At 36.4% G+C, this 13,431-nt stretch overlaps 2 protein-coding genes across 5 annotated transcripts; both read left to right on the plus strand.

Annotated features, from left to right (window-relative positions):
- Nucleotides 1-412: 412 nt before the first annotated feature.
- On the plus strand, nucleotides 413-7,638 carry LOC113305227 (3-ketoacyl-CoA synthase 4-like). The gene is made up of 3 exons (XM_026554309.1): nucleotides 413-480; nucleotides 1,469-1,623; nucleotides 6,401-7,638. The coding sequence occupies exons 1-3, from the start codon at nucleotides 413-415 to the stop codon at nucleotides 7,636-7,638; spliced, it is 1,461 nt and encodes a 486-aa protein (XP_026410094.1).
- Nucleotides 2,135-4,691, plus strand: LOC113301940. Of its 4 annotated transcripts, none has more exons than XM_026550774.1 (7): nucleotides 2,135-2,300; nucleotides 2,911-3,316; nucleotides 3,403-3,496; nucleotides 3,638-3,759; nucleotides 3,899-4,027; nucleotides 4,230-4,295; nucleotides 4,505-4,691. In XM_026550774.1, exons 2-7 carry the CDS (start codon nucleotides 2,999-3,001, stop codon nucleotides 4,553-4,555), a joined length of 780 nt encoding a protein of 259 aa, XP_026406559.1. In that variant the 5' UTR covers nucleotides 2,135-2,300; nucleotides 2,911-2,998; the 3' UTR covers nucleotides 4,556-4,691. The 4 variants fall into 4 exon arrangements, with proteins under 4 accessions (XP_026406559.1, XP_026406560.1, XP_026406558.1 ...); XM_026550775.1 differs by having other exon boundaries at nucleotides 2,922-3,316; XM_026550773.1 differs by having other exon boundaries at nucleotides 2,967-3,316.
- Nucleotides 7,639-13,431: the final 5,793 nt, after the last annotated feature.

Genomic DNA, 13,431 nt, shown 5'->3' on the forward strand with positions numbered 1-13,431 from the left:
GCCAACGGCTACTATTTCACCAACCTCAACAGCTAAGCGGAACTATAAATTTGCTTATGGGAGGAAAAAATAGTTAAGGGTAGGCAAAAGGAAAAAAATAGGTTTGGTATATGAAAAAAATGGTCTAAGAATAGCAAAGTTAGGCTTGGGAGCCAACCCGGTAGGGTCGGAAACTTCCTACTCTTTCCATGGGTTGGATCTTCCATTGGATATATTTCGTTTACACCGATGTAACCACTCAATCCACCTATTTTAAACACACTCAAACACATTCCATTTTCTATTGTACAAAAAAAAATAAATTCTAATTTATTAGATATCTCTCTTTGTTTCATTCGTTATGGATCCTGGTATGGGAAATGAGGAAGCTCAATTATTAGCAGAAACATTTTTCCATCAATAAAAAGCGTTAATGCAGCAGCTGGAACAAATGGATGCAGATTCAGAAGATGGAGATCCAGAACCAATGCAATGCTACAAGTATACATCGGGAAAGTTCTGCGAGATCCAGAACCAGGAGCTATATTGAGAAAAAGATACATATGGAGATTTCGAGAGGAAGGTCACAAATGATACGTGATTATTTTGTTAATAGAAGTGTCTACTGACTCTATTCTGATCAGGATTTTCGACGTCGCTACCGAATGGCACATCACTTGGTCAGGCGGGTTATTGTAGAGCTTTGTCGGATAAACCCTAAATTTAACTATCAATTTGATGCACGAAACATACGAGGGAATAATCTTGAACGAAAGGCCACCGCGGCCCTTAGGATTCTAGATTATGGTGTTCTGCAGATGCTTATGATGAGTATATACGTATGGCTAAAACAATTGCATTTGATAATCTCAAATTGTTTTGCGAAACTGTAGTCAACCATTTTGGTTCACGTTTTTTACGGCAACCCACGCAATGTGATGTCAATTGACTACTAGCTGAGAATAAGGAGATGGGCTTTCCTGGAATGTGAAGTAGCCTTGATTGCATGCATTGGGTGTGCCACGGATGTTCGTATGCTTGGCAGGGTCAGGATAAGGGCCACTATACAAAACCAACCGTGGTTTTGGAAACGACGGCTTCTTATGATTGTTGGATATGACATGCTTGTTTCGGCCTTTCAGTTTGCAACAACGACATTAATATCTTGCAAAAATCACCATTGCTCGAAGAATAAAAGTATGGAAATGCTCAAAATGTCATCTGCAATCAGTAGAAGTACCTCCTATTCTGGATACACCGATGTGACACTTTTACCATTCTTGAGGTGGCCAGAAGTGTGCAAGAACCAATCTTGATAATTCTATCACGAGCTGAGGTGCTCTTTTTTCGCAACTTGTTTATGGACTCTTATATAATTCTAGTATTACAAGACTTCTCACTGGATATCAAAGGAGAACAAAATATTTCTAGGTTCCTGTAGATCTACTTGGGATTAGTTTATGCGGAGACTCTTATGCCTATGTTGCAGTTTTGGACTTATCGCGTTATGTTCTTTTTTCTTTGCCGAAGTTTTATCTTTCCGGATTTTTCTTGTTAAGATTCTAAAGAGGCAACACGTGCGTGTCCAACATCACATTATATCTTATTCAAGGTGTATCGTGGTTTACCTGTTTATTGTTTCTCGTTTATATTTTTATATGTAATTCGCCGTTAGTGTAACGCTTTCTATTGAAAGCGTGAAGCGAAGCGTGAATCGTTTTTCATTTTTTAGGAAACGACGCATATATTGAAGTGTGAAGCGTCAATTCATGGTTGATGTTTAAAACGAATGTTTTCTTATAAATAAACTATTCGTAACTAGTGATTATAAAATTTAGGAAGATAATATTTATATAAATCTAATTATTATGCTTCAAAAAGAAATCTAATTATTGTAAAAAAAACAAAGTGTGTGGCACACTAGTTCATCCTACTACAGGGGAGTGGGAGCTGGGGTTTTCAATTCCCGCTCAAAACAGAATCTAGCGTCAAGCGTAAGATTTTAAAAACCATGATGAAAATGTGGAAAACAAAAAAAAAAAGAATACAGTTGTAGCCCTTATCAGCTAGGTGTTACCATTAAACAAATGCAAATAGAAAGATAATAGACCATACTTAAAGTCTATTAGAAACTCTGATAATCGTATACGGTATATCATCATCAGAAATGAATAGACTGGTTGTTGTTACCTAAGTTTAGAATTTGCTTACAGTAAAACGCAAATTACAACCACAAATCTGAAATTAGGGTTTTGTCATCCACTAAATCATTCCTCATAATGATTTAAACAAACCCTTTAAAGGAATCAAAGATCTCTGAGGTAAATATCTCATCATTCCTTATTCATATTTCATAAAATTTCATTTCTCTTGATGGTTTAATCTATGGAAAATGCCTTCTTTTAAGAAATTATATGTTCTGGAGGGAAATAAAATTGTGGGTTTTGATTATCTTCTGCTAGTTGATCCTTATTTGTATTGGGAAATTCATATGGATGTAATCATGTAACGAGGTTCTGTTTGTTTCTAAGGTCTAACAATGAGCTAACTAGAAACACACACACACCTGAGCTTTAGAGACTAATTGTACATAATGTGGGTGGCAGCATAATCAGAAGCATGTTTTGGTTTTAGACCCAATTTGATCCATTGAAATTTACCTGTCGAAAATAGGTAACATGGGGGCACAAACATTTGATTTACGCTTTAGGGTGATCGTTTAGTTGGTTGATTTTGGAATCGTAACGATTCGGTCAATGTATTTGGTAGTATCTTCTAGTCTGATTTAATCTAAATGATGTACATAGTAGTAAAGTAGCTTATGGAAACCGCTCCATCATTGTGACGAACTAGGTTTATGAGCATTGATAAGATGATTAAAACCTCTTTATTGGATCATGGATGGCTTCATGTTAAACTAATTCTCTGCAGACTTGAATCAGGCGTTGCACTTATAGTGATGAATCCTAATTTGCTTTGTTGGGCAGAAGGCTAAATTGTTTTGTTAAAGACTGAAGTGATGTTGTCGGGTCATGCAATTGATATACGTGGCTATGCTCGACCAAATGAACTTTTACTAGAAGGTCCTGCATCAGAGTTAGAAGATGATGAAGCAGAAATTTCAGGGCAGGTTCTTTATGAAGCCTCCTTTGAAGACCTTGCAAGAAATTATATACAGTATGACTCAGTTATATGGGTACTAATATCATTGCTGTTGGTTTTAGCGTGGGGAGTTGGTCTTATCATGCTTCTATATATACCTGTCAGAAGATATGTGCTGCGTAAAGATTTCTCCTCACGACGGTTATATATTACACCTAATGAAATAGTTTACAAGGTACTAGTTTTTCTGGCTTCTTCATTTTATTGCTGTTAGAGAATTCCTAGTGTCATCTCCATGCTAAGGAATTATATTTTGCAAAGGTTACGAGACCGTTCTTTCTTCCATTTTTGGGAGTTGCAAAAGTCGAGAAGCGCGTTCCTCTTACTCTAGTGATTGGCATTATTATCGAACAAGGTATTTTTCATAAGTTTTCTACTTGGTTTGTGGTGCTTTGAACTGAGTATGACTTTATACTTGTGTACCAAATAACAAAGCAAGAAAACATATACTCTGCATCGATTTGTTGAGATCTCATGATAAATGATTTCTAGCTAGGTTGCTTGCAATCAGCATATGGACTTCATACATTTAGAATTGAAAGCATTTCCCGTGGAAGAGCAACACCTGTAGATGAATTACAGGTTCAAGGCATCTCTAATCCAGGGTATTTGAGAAAGGTAACTCGAAACTACTTTTCTTACAGACTGCAATATGTTTGCTGGGGCCAAGAAAATCTATCCCCCTTCCAATATGATAACAGTCTTGCGATTTGTTAAGATTTTAAAAATTGCTTTAAGTTGTATATGTGGCATCTAGGTTATCGTGGCAGAAGCTTCAAAGCTCATACTAGTTGGTAGAGGTCGGAAATTTTCAACTGATCAGTGGGAGAGAGAAAGTACCTCAATGCGTGGTGGTCTTATTACATCGCCGTTTTCAAGTCTAAAGGTGTTATTTGTTCTTCACACGCAGTATAATCTTGTATTCTTGTTAAGCATCTATGTGGACAGTACAATATAATTGGATTACAGTTACAAGTCCTTTACCCTTTTTTCCACTTAGTTAACCCTTCACCTGTATCTGTGTATTTAGTTTATCTTTTTCTCTAACAATATAGCTATGTGACTGGTTCTTATGGTATTTGTTGAAGGATTTCGGAGGCACATTATCTGATTTGGTATTATTTAAGCTGGATGATGTTACGCAGTCCATTAAGGTAAGCTTTTCTTCTGTCTTTACGAAATACCGATTGTTCGGATTAATGTATAGTCCATAACTATTACCCAAAACTTTTGTCTTATTATCTTAATCGGCTCAAATGGCTGATATCATTTGGTTTTCGCTTTACTTCTCATGTATTCATTTATTTATTTTTCCACCAATGCCTTGGTGATTTATGGTGTTTTTTTGTGTTTTATTCATCAGAGGATTGAAACCCTTATGGAGAAGATACAAAGCTTGTCAGAGCAGAGCTGAAATATGAACACGGTCTCCCTGACTCTCTTTCAGCTAACTGTATCTTCCTTTTTTGTTCTGTTTGTGGCTAATAATACTGCATGAAATGCAATGTATGTAGTAAAATCTTTGAAATATTAAGTCGATCATCTTGCTATGTTCCGTCTCCCAAACTTGAAGTCTGAGTGTCACTGTAACCATCATACCATCATGTCTACCCATCCTATCCACATATTTACAACCCTGCTGAATACAGAAAGAGAGAGTAGTAGTAGCCCTTGTCGGTTGGATGTTGCCATTAGACAAATGTAAATGCGACTGGATAGACCATAACTATTATAGAGTCTGAGTGTTGTTGTTAGCTAAATTTAGAATTTGCTTACACTAAAACGCAGATTACAACCTTAAAAATACAATCAAAATTTTTCAAATGAGGGTTCTGCCATCAACGGAATTATTATTATTATCGATGATGTCTTATTTAAACAAACCCTTTAAAGGAATTAAAGACTGAAGCCGTACATATGTCCCAACTCTGTCTTTCATTCCCGGTATGTATTTATCCCACTACTGGTCCAATAAAACAGGATGGAAGAATGAGGATCGAGTACATTTATGTGATGAAAAATAAAGAAGGATTTGACAAAGTAGATGACTGACATGCACCTCAACCTTCCTTATTTGAAGGCCAATCCATTGAGGGGGAATCACCATGTGCACGTAGCACTTGTTTGTTACAATCAACTGACTGAAAACCAACTCAAAATTACTACTAGAGGCAAAGAAAAAGAAGAAGAAGAAGTCTGACTACGTACACATGAAACTGTCTTCTTTCTTTCTTTGCAAACAACCACATCCCCCTCAAAACGTTCGTTTGATTGAAAAAAAATTACTACTAGAGACAAAGAAGAACGTCTGACTACGGACATTGCAATGTACGTATAGTACATTACACAGCTGAACAAACCCTCTATTACAGTGGAATACTGAAGCCGACATCTAAGAATTATCAGCCTTGGCTAGCTGTGCTATTTAATTGCAGATTTGGCCAAATCCATTCACTGCTCACCACGTGACTGTTAGTAGTTGGCTGGTGCTGAAACCTTGTTTTAATTTCCCTGACATTTTTTTATTTAAAAACTCCATGTTACCATTCAGTCCTACCATTACTGACGAGGTCATGGGGGCCATTACCATTCAGTCCTACCATTTATGAGTTCATGGTCCAGATAAGAACATGGAAAATTAAGCTAATTCAAGTAGCAAGAAAGGGCTAACTTAAAGAAAAGTAAGAAGACGTTGCAGAGATTTCATCTAGTTAATACATGGATTTCCAGACAGCCATTAAGAAAAACGTTAATAAGGAAATAAAGAGACTACTTAAGCAAATTTAAGTAAAATTCGTACAGAAATTTAATGGCTGCAGGGAATACATGTTATACTGAAGGGCCAAGGTGGTACAATAAAATCCCCTTGGTAGGCATAAGGAGACATACATATCCTCAGCGTTCATACACTACTACATACATCACGGGCATTTTTTTCATTGGCATTTACTTAGTGCGCATTTTGGTTCTTAAAAAGTTGAAACCACATGAAACAGATGATAATGGCAGCATTCCTGCTAGCGGAAATCAGAGGTCGCCATCATATTCCACAAAAAGTATTAATTTTAAATATGTCCAGTTGGCTTACCATTACTTGATTAGTCATCTGCTAATTCTGTTTCTTATTCCTTTTATCGCTGTATTTTCTTTGAAGTCAGTTCAGAGAATCGTGAGTATGTGTATAAGCTTTGGTATTATCCATAGCCAAGTCAATCTTGTCAGTGCTACAATTTGTGCGGGTATCGTTTCTGGTTATCAGTTTACATGATGAAACGGCCTCGAACTGTCTATCTAGTTGATTTTTCCTGTTATCGCCCACCTAGTCATCTTCAAGTTTCATTTGAATTACTCATTGACCGTGTTCAGCGTTATAGCAACCAGAGTGCCTCATCTATTGTATTCCAACAAAAGATTCTCGAGCGATCTGGACTAGGTGAAGAAACTTGTGTTCCAGAAGGCTTGCATTGCCATCCACCGGACCGATGTTTGGCGATGGGAAGAAAAGAGACGGAGGAAGTTATGTTTGGAGCTCTGGATATTCTTTTCTCAAATACTAATGTTAAACCTGAGGACATTGGTATTCTTGTGGTGAATTGCAGTTTGTTTAATCATGTCCCATCGCTTTCCTCCATGATCGTTAACAAATATAAACTGAGAAGTAATATTAAGAGTTTTAGTTTGGGAGGGATGGGCTGCAGTGCTGGAGTCATAGCAATTGATCTTGCCAAGGACTTACTACAGGCTCATCGAGACACGTATGCAATTGTCTTGAGCACAGAGAACCTTACTCTATCGGCGTACGATGGAAACAACAAATCCATGATGGTAACTAATTGTCTATTTCGTGTAGGCGGAGCTGCGATTCTTCTCTCCAACAAATTTCAAGACAAGCGACAAGCCAAGTACAAATTAGTTCATATTGTGAGAACCCATTTTGGTTCAAACGACGAAGCATTTACATGTGTAAGGCAGGATGATGACGAAGCTGGTAAAGTTGGTGTCGCCCTATGCAAAAGTCTCATGGAAATTGCAGGACTGGCACTAAAGACCAACATCACCACTTTAGGTCCTCTCGTCCTTCCAATCAGCGAACAACTTCGTTTTATCACTGTTATGGTGATTAAGAAGTTGTGCAAGAACCCGAAAATAAAGACTTACATTCCTGATTTCAAACTTGCATTTGAGCATTTCTGTATACATGCTGGTGGAAGAGCAATAGTCGATGAAATGGAAAATAACCTAAATCTTTCGCCTGCTCATGTTGAACCTTCACGAATGACTCTTCATCGATTTGGAAACACGTCATCAAGCTCAATTTGGTATGAGTTGGCCTACATGGAGGCTAAAGGAAGGATGTGCAAGAACGACCGTGTCTGGCAGATTGCATTAGGAAGTGGGTTTAAGTGTAATAGTGCAGTCTGGGTCGCACTTAAAAATGTGAAATCATGTCCCAAGGGTAATCCTTGGGAGGATTGCATTCATAAATATCCTGTGTAAAAATGGGGGGGTCAACTACTAGCACGGGAATCAGAATTCACAATCCCGGAAAGGTTCTCGTTTGACGATCCTATATCTCCTAATTAGAGTAGTATGGTTTAAGGGGTGCAATGTTTCACGTCATCTCGCTTTTTATGTTCGTTTTTGTCTTTGTTTACGATGTGCCAATGTGTTATGATAATATTTTGCTCAAAAGTACGACATATGCATGCAACCTATTGCGTGGATATCATGAAATTAAACTTATTTGCACACGTAAAGGACGGATACTAAAGCAATACCTTTGTTGGCTTAGTGCAAAGTTCATGATAAAAAAAATCTCTAATTTTCCAACAAGATTTATCGTTTCTACGATGGCATGTTTTTTAGACACACATCGATTTGATAAACATATCAGAATTTTCAACACAATATCCTTTTCTGAAATAGTTTTTAACGCATATGCGGCATTCACTGTTTCAGGGAGTTTGTGATTAAATTTCTCAAACTAATCTTCATCAGACATACGAAGGTTTTCCTAGTCAGAAGTTAGGTTTTGAAATTGTGTTTCTTTCTATGAGGTATTCCCTTCAAATACAATTTCTAAGATGCTTCGGGCTTCCTTTAACGTTTCACATGAGGATACATGATGTCGAAGTTTAGGATTATGGCATGGATAATAGCATTCAATCCGTCAAAACTTTGCTTTGCAGCAAGGATTTCATTAGGTTCAGAATCACCAATATCCTTTGCACCGGTTACGCCGTTTACGGAAAATACTGGACTGTCGTGTCCTCTGAAAACCTGCACCCTCGTAGCAAAATCATTGGCTTTAAGAAGAAATATTTTCCACCATAAGTACTTTGTGCCATCAAAGGCTGGTGGTACATTAATTTGTGTCTGCTCTAATACCAATTGGAAAAGATGGGATACCAAGTTCACCAACAAATTTTAATTTGAAAACCTGTATGGACAAAACTTGTTATAATCAGTAGCACATATCAACATTAAGTATCGGATACCAGATATGAAGACAAGTTTTACTTGGATGATCTCACAAATCAATATATCCAAGCAATAACCTAGTATGTACCTGAACTGTTACATAACCGAATTCCGACAAGAACAAGTTTTGTAACCTTTCTTTCAAGATACAAATTCTAAAAAATAAATCTTGCAAGTTCTATATACAGTCTAGAGGCTTAAAACTGTCTAGAATATTCTAACGTACTTCTTCTGATATTTCTATTATACAGATAAATAAATAATATAATGCAGATAAGAAATAACACAAGGAGCATAAATTTTGTTAACGAGGAAAACGGCAAAGCAGGAAAATTCCAGAACCTAAACCAGAACTCGAGCACCACACTGTATTAATTTGTCACAAACACTAGCCTACTATCATACTTCGGACTGGAATGTAGTTGAGACTGAATCGAGCCTACGAGCAATTCAGCCTCAGTCGCGTTCCTTTAGGTCTCTTGGATCACGCAAGACTTTATGCAAAATATTTCCCCTAGCTGACGTCTTTTACACTCCTAGGAGTTTCTTCAACCTAAGTGAAAACTTTTATGACTATTCTGACTCTAACAAAATCCTTTGTGATTTCCTTCAGAAAAAATATTTAATGAAGGTATAGAGATTTATATGCTATGAGAAAAAAATATATCAAGCAAACTCAATATTAGTTTGAACTTATTTTTACTTCAAAGTTTTAGAGATGCCTAATCAATTTTATCTCACAAATACAATCTAAACCAATCAAACCATAAGTGACTTAGATATCTATCTTGCGGAATACAAAGTCTGAGACGAAAAGAACTTTGTGGTTTTTATCTGTCAATTTCCTGGTATAAAGTTTTGAGAACTTAGAAAACCAATAAGAACAAGATCCGGATAACAAGAACTATCAGGTAAAAGATATATAGTCTGACCGGGCTTCACGAATCCCTTAGTGAAGTCTTTCAAATTCGTAACCTAGAATATTGTTTCCACATGAAACCTAGGTTTTTAGAGGACAACTCTAGTCTGTTACTAGGACAAAAAAGTGCTAGGACTAAGTTTTTAGGGTGCACAAAGTCCTCTGTTTATATTAATTGATGAACAAACTTGGTAGCTTACAAGAAAATCTAAGTTCATGAATTATTGCCTCGTATGAAACTGCCAAGTAACCGAAACTTATTTACATAGATTATGAATAAAGCATGTAAGAAGTTTTCTTTGAATCACAAAGAAGATGTCTGCAATCATAGTGCACCATATGGTTTTCCAGAGAGTTATAGTTAAATAGTTCTGAAATTGACAAGCTTAATTTGTTACACGACCAAATCAGTTCGTGAACTGTCAAACAGTTTGTGAACTAAAAAGTCGTCTCGTAACTTTTGTAACTTTATTATTGACAAGTTTGGAAACTGCGCATAACCGTTTATGTACTTGAAAATAATAGGTATACGGAAGATATTAAAAAAAAAAAAAAACTAGTTCGCGAACTGAGTAAATCAGTTCGCTATGATGAATTAAATAGTACCAGTACTATCTCAAAATCGACTAGTCCGCGAACCGAGCAAATAAGTTCGTGTACACGAGTTATTTGAGATATTAAAAATAAAGTCTTTATATTTATAAGTTCAAGTTCGTGAAATGGTAAAACAGTTTGCGAACTTTAAGAACTAACTTGACTACTCCTTATAGCTTGCAGTCTTCTTTGCAAAGTTCATCATTATCCAAAAGTCATATGAAATGTCTCAGTAGATAGAATGGTAAATGATATGAGTAACTATGATAGTCAGTCTTCATATACCTTTGCTGATTAAGTTTCCATTGAATTCGTCTCCATTATTCAATCTTCAAATTCGATTGGTGAATTCTGATAATCAACTACCATGTTATAGTCCTAGTACGAGACTGACCTCAGTAGACTATAAATCAAAACATAATTTTGATCCACATTGACAACAAACTTGACATACCAAAACTTGTGAGTTTGGCCGAGCGATGCTTTAACAACGGAAACTAATGTTAAGTTGTTTTTCAAAAATGAAATTTCGTATTTCTGTTGTATAAGGCCAAGCACTATGATATGCTACTTCGCCTAGATGTAGCTTAATTATAACGAAAGCCAAGTATATAGGGCTTCGCTTGGCATTAATGTGGTGAAATCCCTTCGCTTAGCTAAAAATTGGATTACATGTGCCCCTCAAGCTAAACGATTAGACATGTAAAAACTAAGTTTTCGTTTGAGAAACTGTTTTACGAAAACTAAGTTTCTGTTTTTTTGGTCAATGCGAAAACTAAGTATCTGTGACATTTTTAATGGATACTGAATCAGTATCCATTTCCAGTTTTCGCTATTTTATTCCTACTATTTCTCTGTTACCTCTTTAATTTACTAAAATTCCTTTTGTTTTTACTATTATATCTCTATTTTTTTCTCTTAAATATTTTTTAGCCAATACAAAATATTTATCTAATCCAACGAATAAATTTTGGAAAAGAAAAAAGTACAGGCTAAGTGATGCCCCTTTCCTGTAGTGAGATACACTTTTACTCTTATTTCCCTTGGATACATTTAAGATAGAGCCAATCGAAACGCCCAACCATAATGCTTGGCCTAAATTTTGGGAGGTATATTAAAAACTGAATAAGTTTCCACCAAGCATTACTTTTCTTATCTTTTTTTCTTTTGCTAGGGAAAGAAGGAATTCGTTAACTTTAAATAGAGTTGACAGAGTTTGCAAGGAAATGAGGAAGACCATTCTCATTCCATTCATCCATGGAATTTAGATTTCTACTGTGTTTTGCAGTTTTATCTGCTAAACCATTAAAATTACTATTTAAATATTCCAATCTAAGAAAATTAACCCCTTTTATGAGAAATAGACAATCATCTAACAATGAGTAAGTGGTCCAGCTATTCTGACCCTTACTTTTATTAAGATATAAAATGACATTTTTTGCATAACTCTAAGTGCAGACATTCATTAAGGTCTTATGTTTAATTCATTTGGAAGCTTCAAGAAGAGCTAGGATCTCGGCTTCCTCTGGACTACCCGCAATTCCTGGAACTACTTTGCATCCCCTGTAGGAACCTGAAATATCCATCAAGACAATTCCCAAACCAACTTTGTTAGTTTTTTTATCAAAAGAAACATTACAAAAGACCAGTATAAAATCCTGTGAAAGTGTACGTACAATTATCCACAATATTCATAACTAGGTTTTTCTGCTGACTAGAAGAAGTATCATCATTATTTAAAAAGTTTTTTGTTTCTTCAGACAACTTCAAAGTGATTTAGGTATATACTGTCTATTTTGAAAAAATTTAGAATATGTAGGTACATATTTCATCTTCCGCCACGTGTCCACAAAGACACACGTGAAGGACATGCGGCTGAGAGCATCAAGATATGATATCACACGTGGACAGCCAAGAGACGCGCCTTGTCAAGATAGCGTCGCCACCCACCAGATCCAACGGTAGAGGATCGAGGAGACAGAAACACTAGAACACTGTGAAGCACTGGAGGATAACCCAAGAGTCACTTTATCATATCCCCAGAAAGATCTAAGATCTACGACTGGGATAGTATAACTGACGCAGACAATACAGGGGAAGAGGACAGCTGTCTGCCGCGGACAGACATCTCAACTACCCGCATTAAATACCCCCAAACAGCATACGTGTCAGTCATCCTGTGGAGGAAGCGCAGATAGCACTGCATATTCAAACGGAACACGAAGACCTCTGCGTAAGATGGCACAAGACAGAAGAGGCTAAGGTCATAACGGGCATCAGAAGTGGACCCCACGTAACCACCCTATAAATACCCCTCTCTCCCAAGTGAAGAGGAGGCTGAAAAACATTGAGAGGAGAATAGGAGAGAGACACAGAGATAGAGAAAGTGTAAGTGAAGTTCCTCCTGCTACGCAGGATCATATTGGTTTCAAAGTCATTCGACTATTTCTGTAACCTTCATACATATAATGAAAAACCCAAACCTGTAGACAGAGATCTGAGTGGTGAATCATATAAGTTAATCGTTTCATCCATATTCATGCATTTACACTTTATATGTTCAATTCGATACTTATGGTATATCATGTTCGTACATTTTATGTTTCATTCACTATTTATCTTATTGTATGATCCAAGAACAATGATTGTAGTTGATGAGACGAGGAAGAGTATTAGAACTATGAGTCAAGGATTCGACATAACCTATCCATTCCCCTCAGGCGCAGCTTATTTACTGTAAGGTCATGAGTCTGCGCGCATTATTTGTGAATACTCAGATGACACCAGATCTTTGTGTTCACAATCTGGCGCTAGAAACAGGGATCTTCATCCCGGTAAAAGATTTATCTTCTCCTGTGACTTGTTTCAGGCTTCGTTTTCTGAAAATAACGATGTATGGAACAGTACGATTTTTTCCGTTCATGATTTCAAAAACCAAAATTTTTAACAGATCCGCGTTTATCTAAGTAGATCTGATTCTTCATGCATTTTCTAAGTTTTCACGTCTTTGAAAATCAAAATTATGAACAGATCCGCGTTTATCTAAGTAGATCTGATTCTTCATGCATTTTCTAAGTTTTCACGTCTTTGAAAATCAAAATTATGAACAGATCCGCGTTTATCTAAGTAGATCTGATTCTTCATGAATTTTCTAAGTTTTCACGCCTTTGAAAATCAAAATTATGAACAGATCCGCGTTCATCTAAGTAGATCTGATTCTTCATGCATTTTCTAAGTTTTCACGCCTTTGAAAATCAAAATTATGAACAGATCCGCGTTTATCTAAGTAGATCTGA

This window comes from Papaver somniferum, chromosome 8 (assembly GCF_003573695.1).
Source record: "Papaver somniferum cultivar HN1 chromosome 8, ASM357369v1, whole genome shotgun sequence".
In the NCBI taxonomy this organism is placed as follows: domain Eukaryota; kingdom Viridiplantae; phylum Streptophyta; class Magnoliopsida; order Ranunculales; family Papaveraceae; genus Papaver; species Papaver somniferum.

Excerpts from the sequence above, each read along its gene's own strand:
- LOC113305227 (XM_026554309.1), top strand. The coding sequence starts at position 413 with ATGCAGCAGCTGGAACAAATGGATGCAGATTCAGAAGATGGAGATCCA. Across the intron at positions 481-1,468 it reads GAACCAATGCAATGCTACAA|TTTTGGACTTATCGCGTTAT; the intron begins GTATACATCGGG and ends CCTATGTTGCAG. Across the intron at positions 1,624-6,400 it reads TTACCTGTTTATTGTTTCTC|TTTACATGATGAAACGGCCT; the intron begins GTTTATATTTTT and ends TCTGGTTATCAG.
- LOC113301940 (XM_026550774.1), top strand. The coding sequence starts at position 2,999 with ATGTTGTCGGGTCATGCAATTGATATACGTGGCTATGCTCGACCAAAT. Across the intron at positions 3,497-3,637 it reads TGGCATTATTATCGAACAAG|GTTGCTTGCAATCAGCATAT; the intron begins GTATTTTTCATA and ends ATTTCTAGCTAG. Across the intron at positions 4,028-4,229 it reads CGCCGTTTTCAAGTCTAAAG|GATTTCGGAGGCACATTATC; the intron begins GTGTTATTTGTT and ends TATTTGTTGAAG.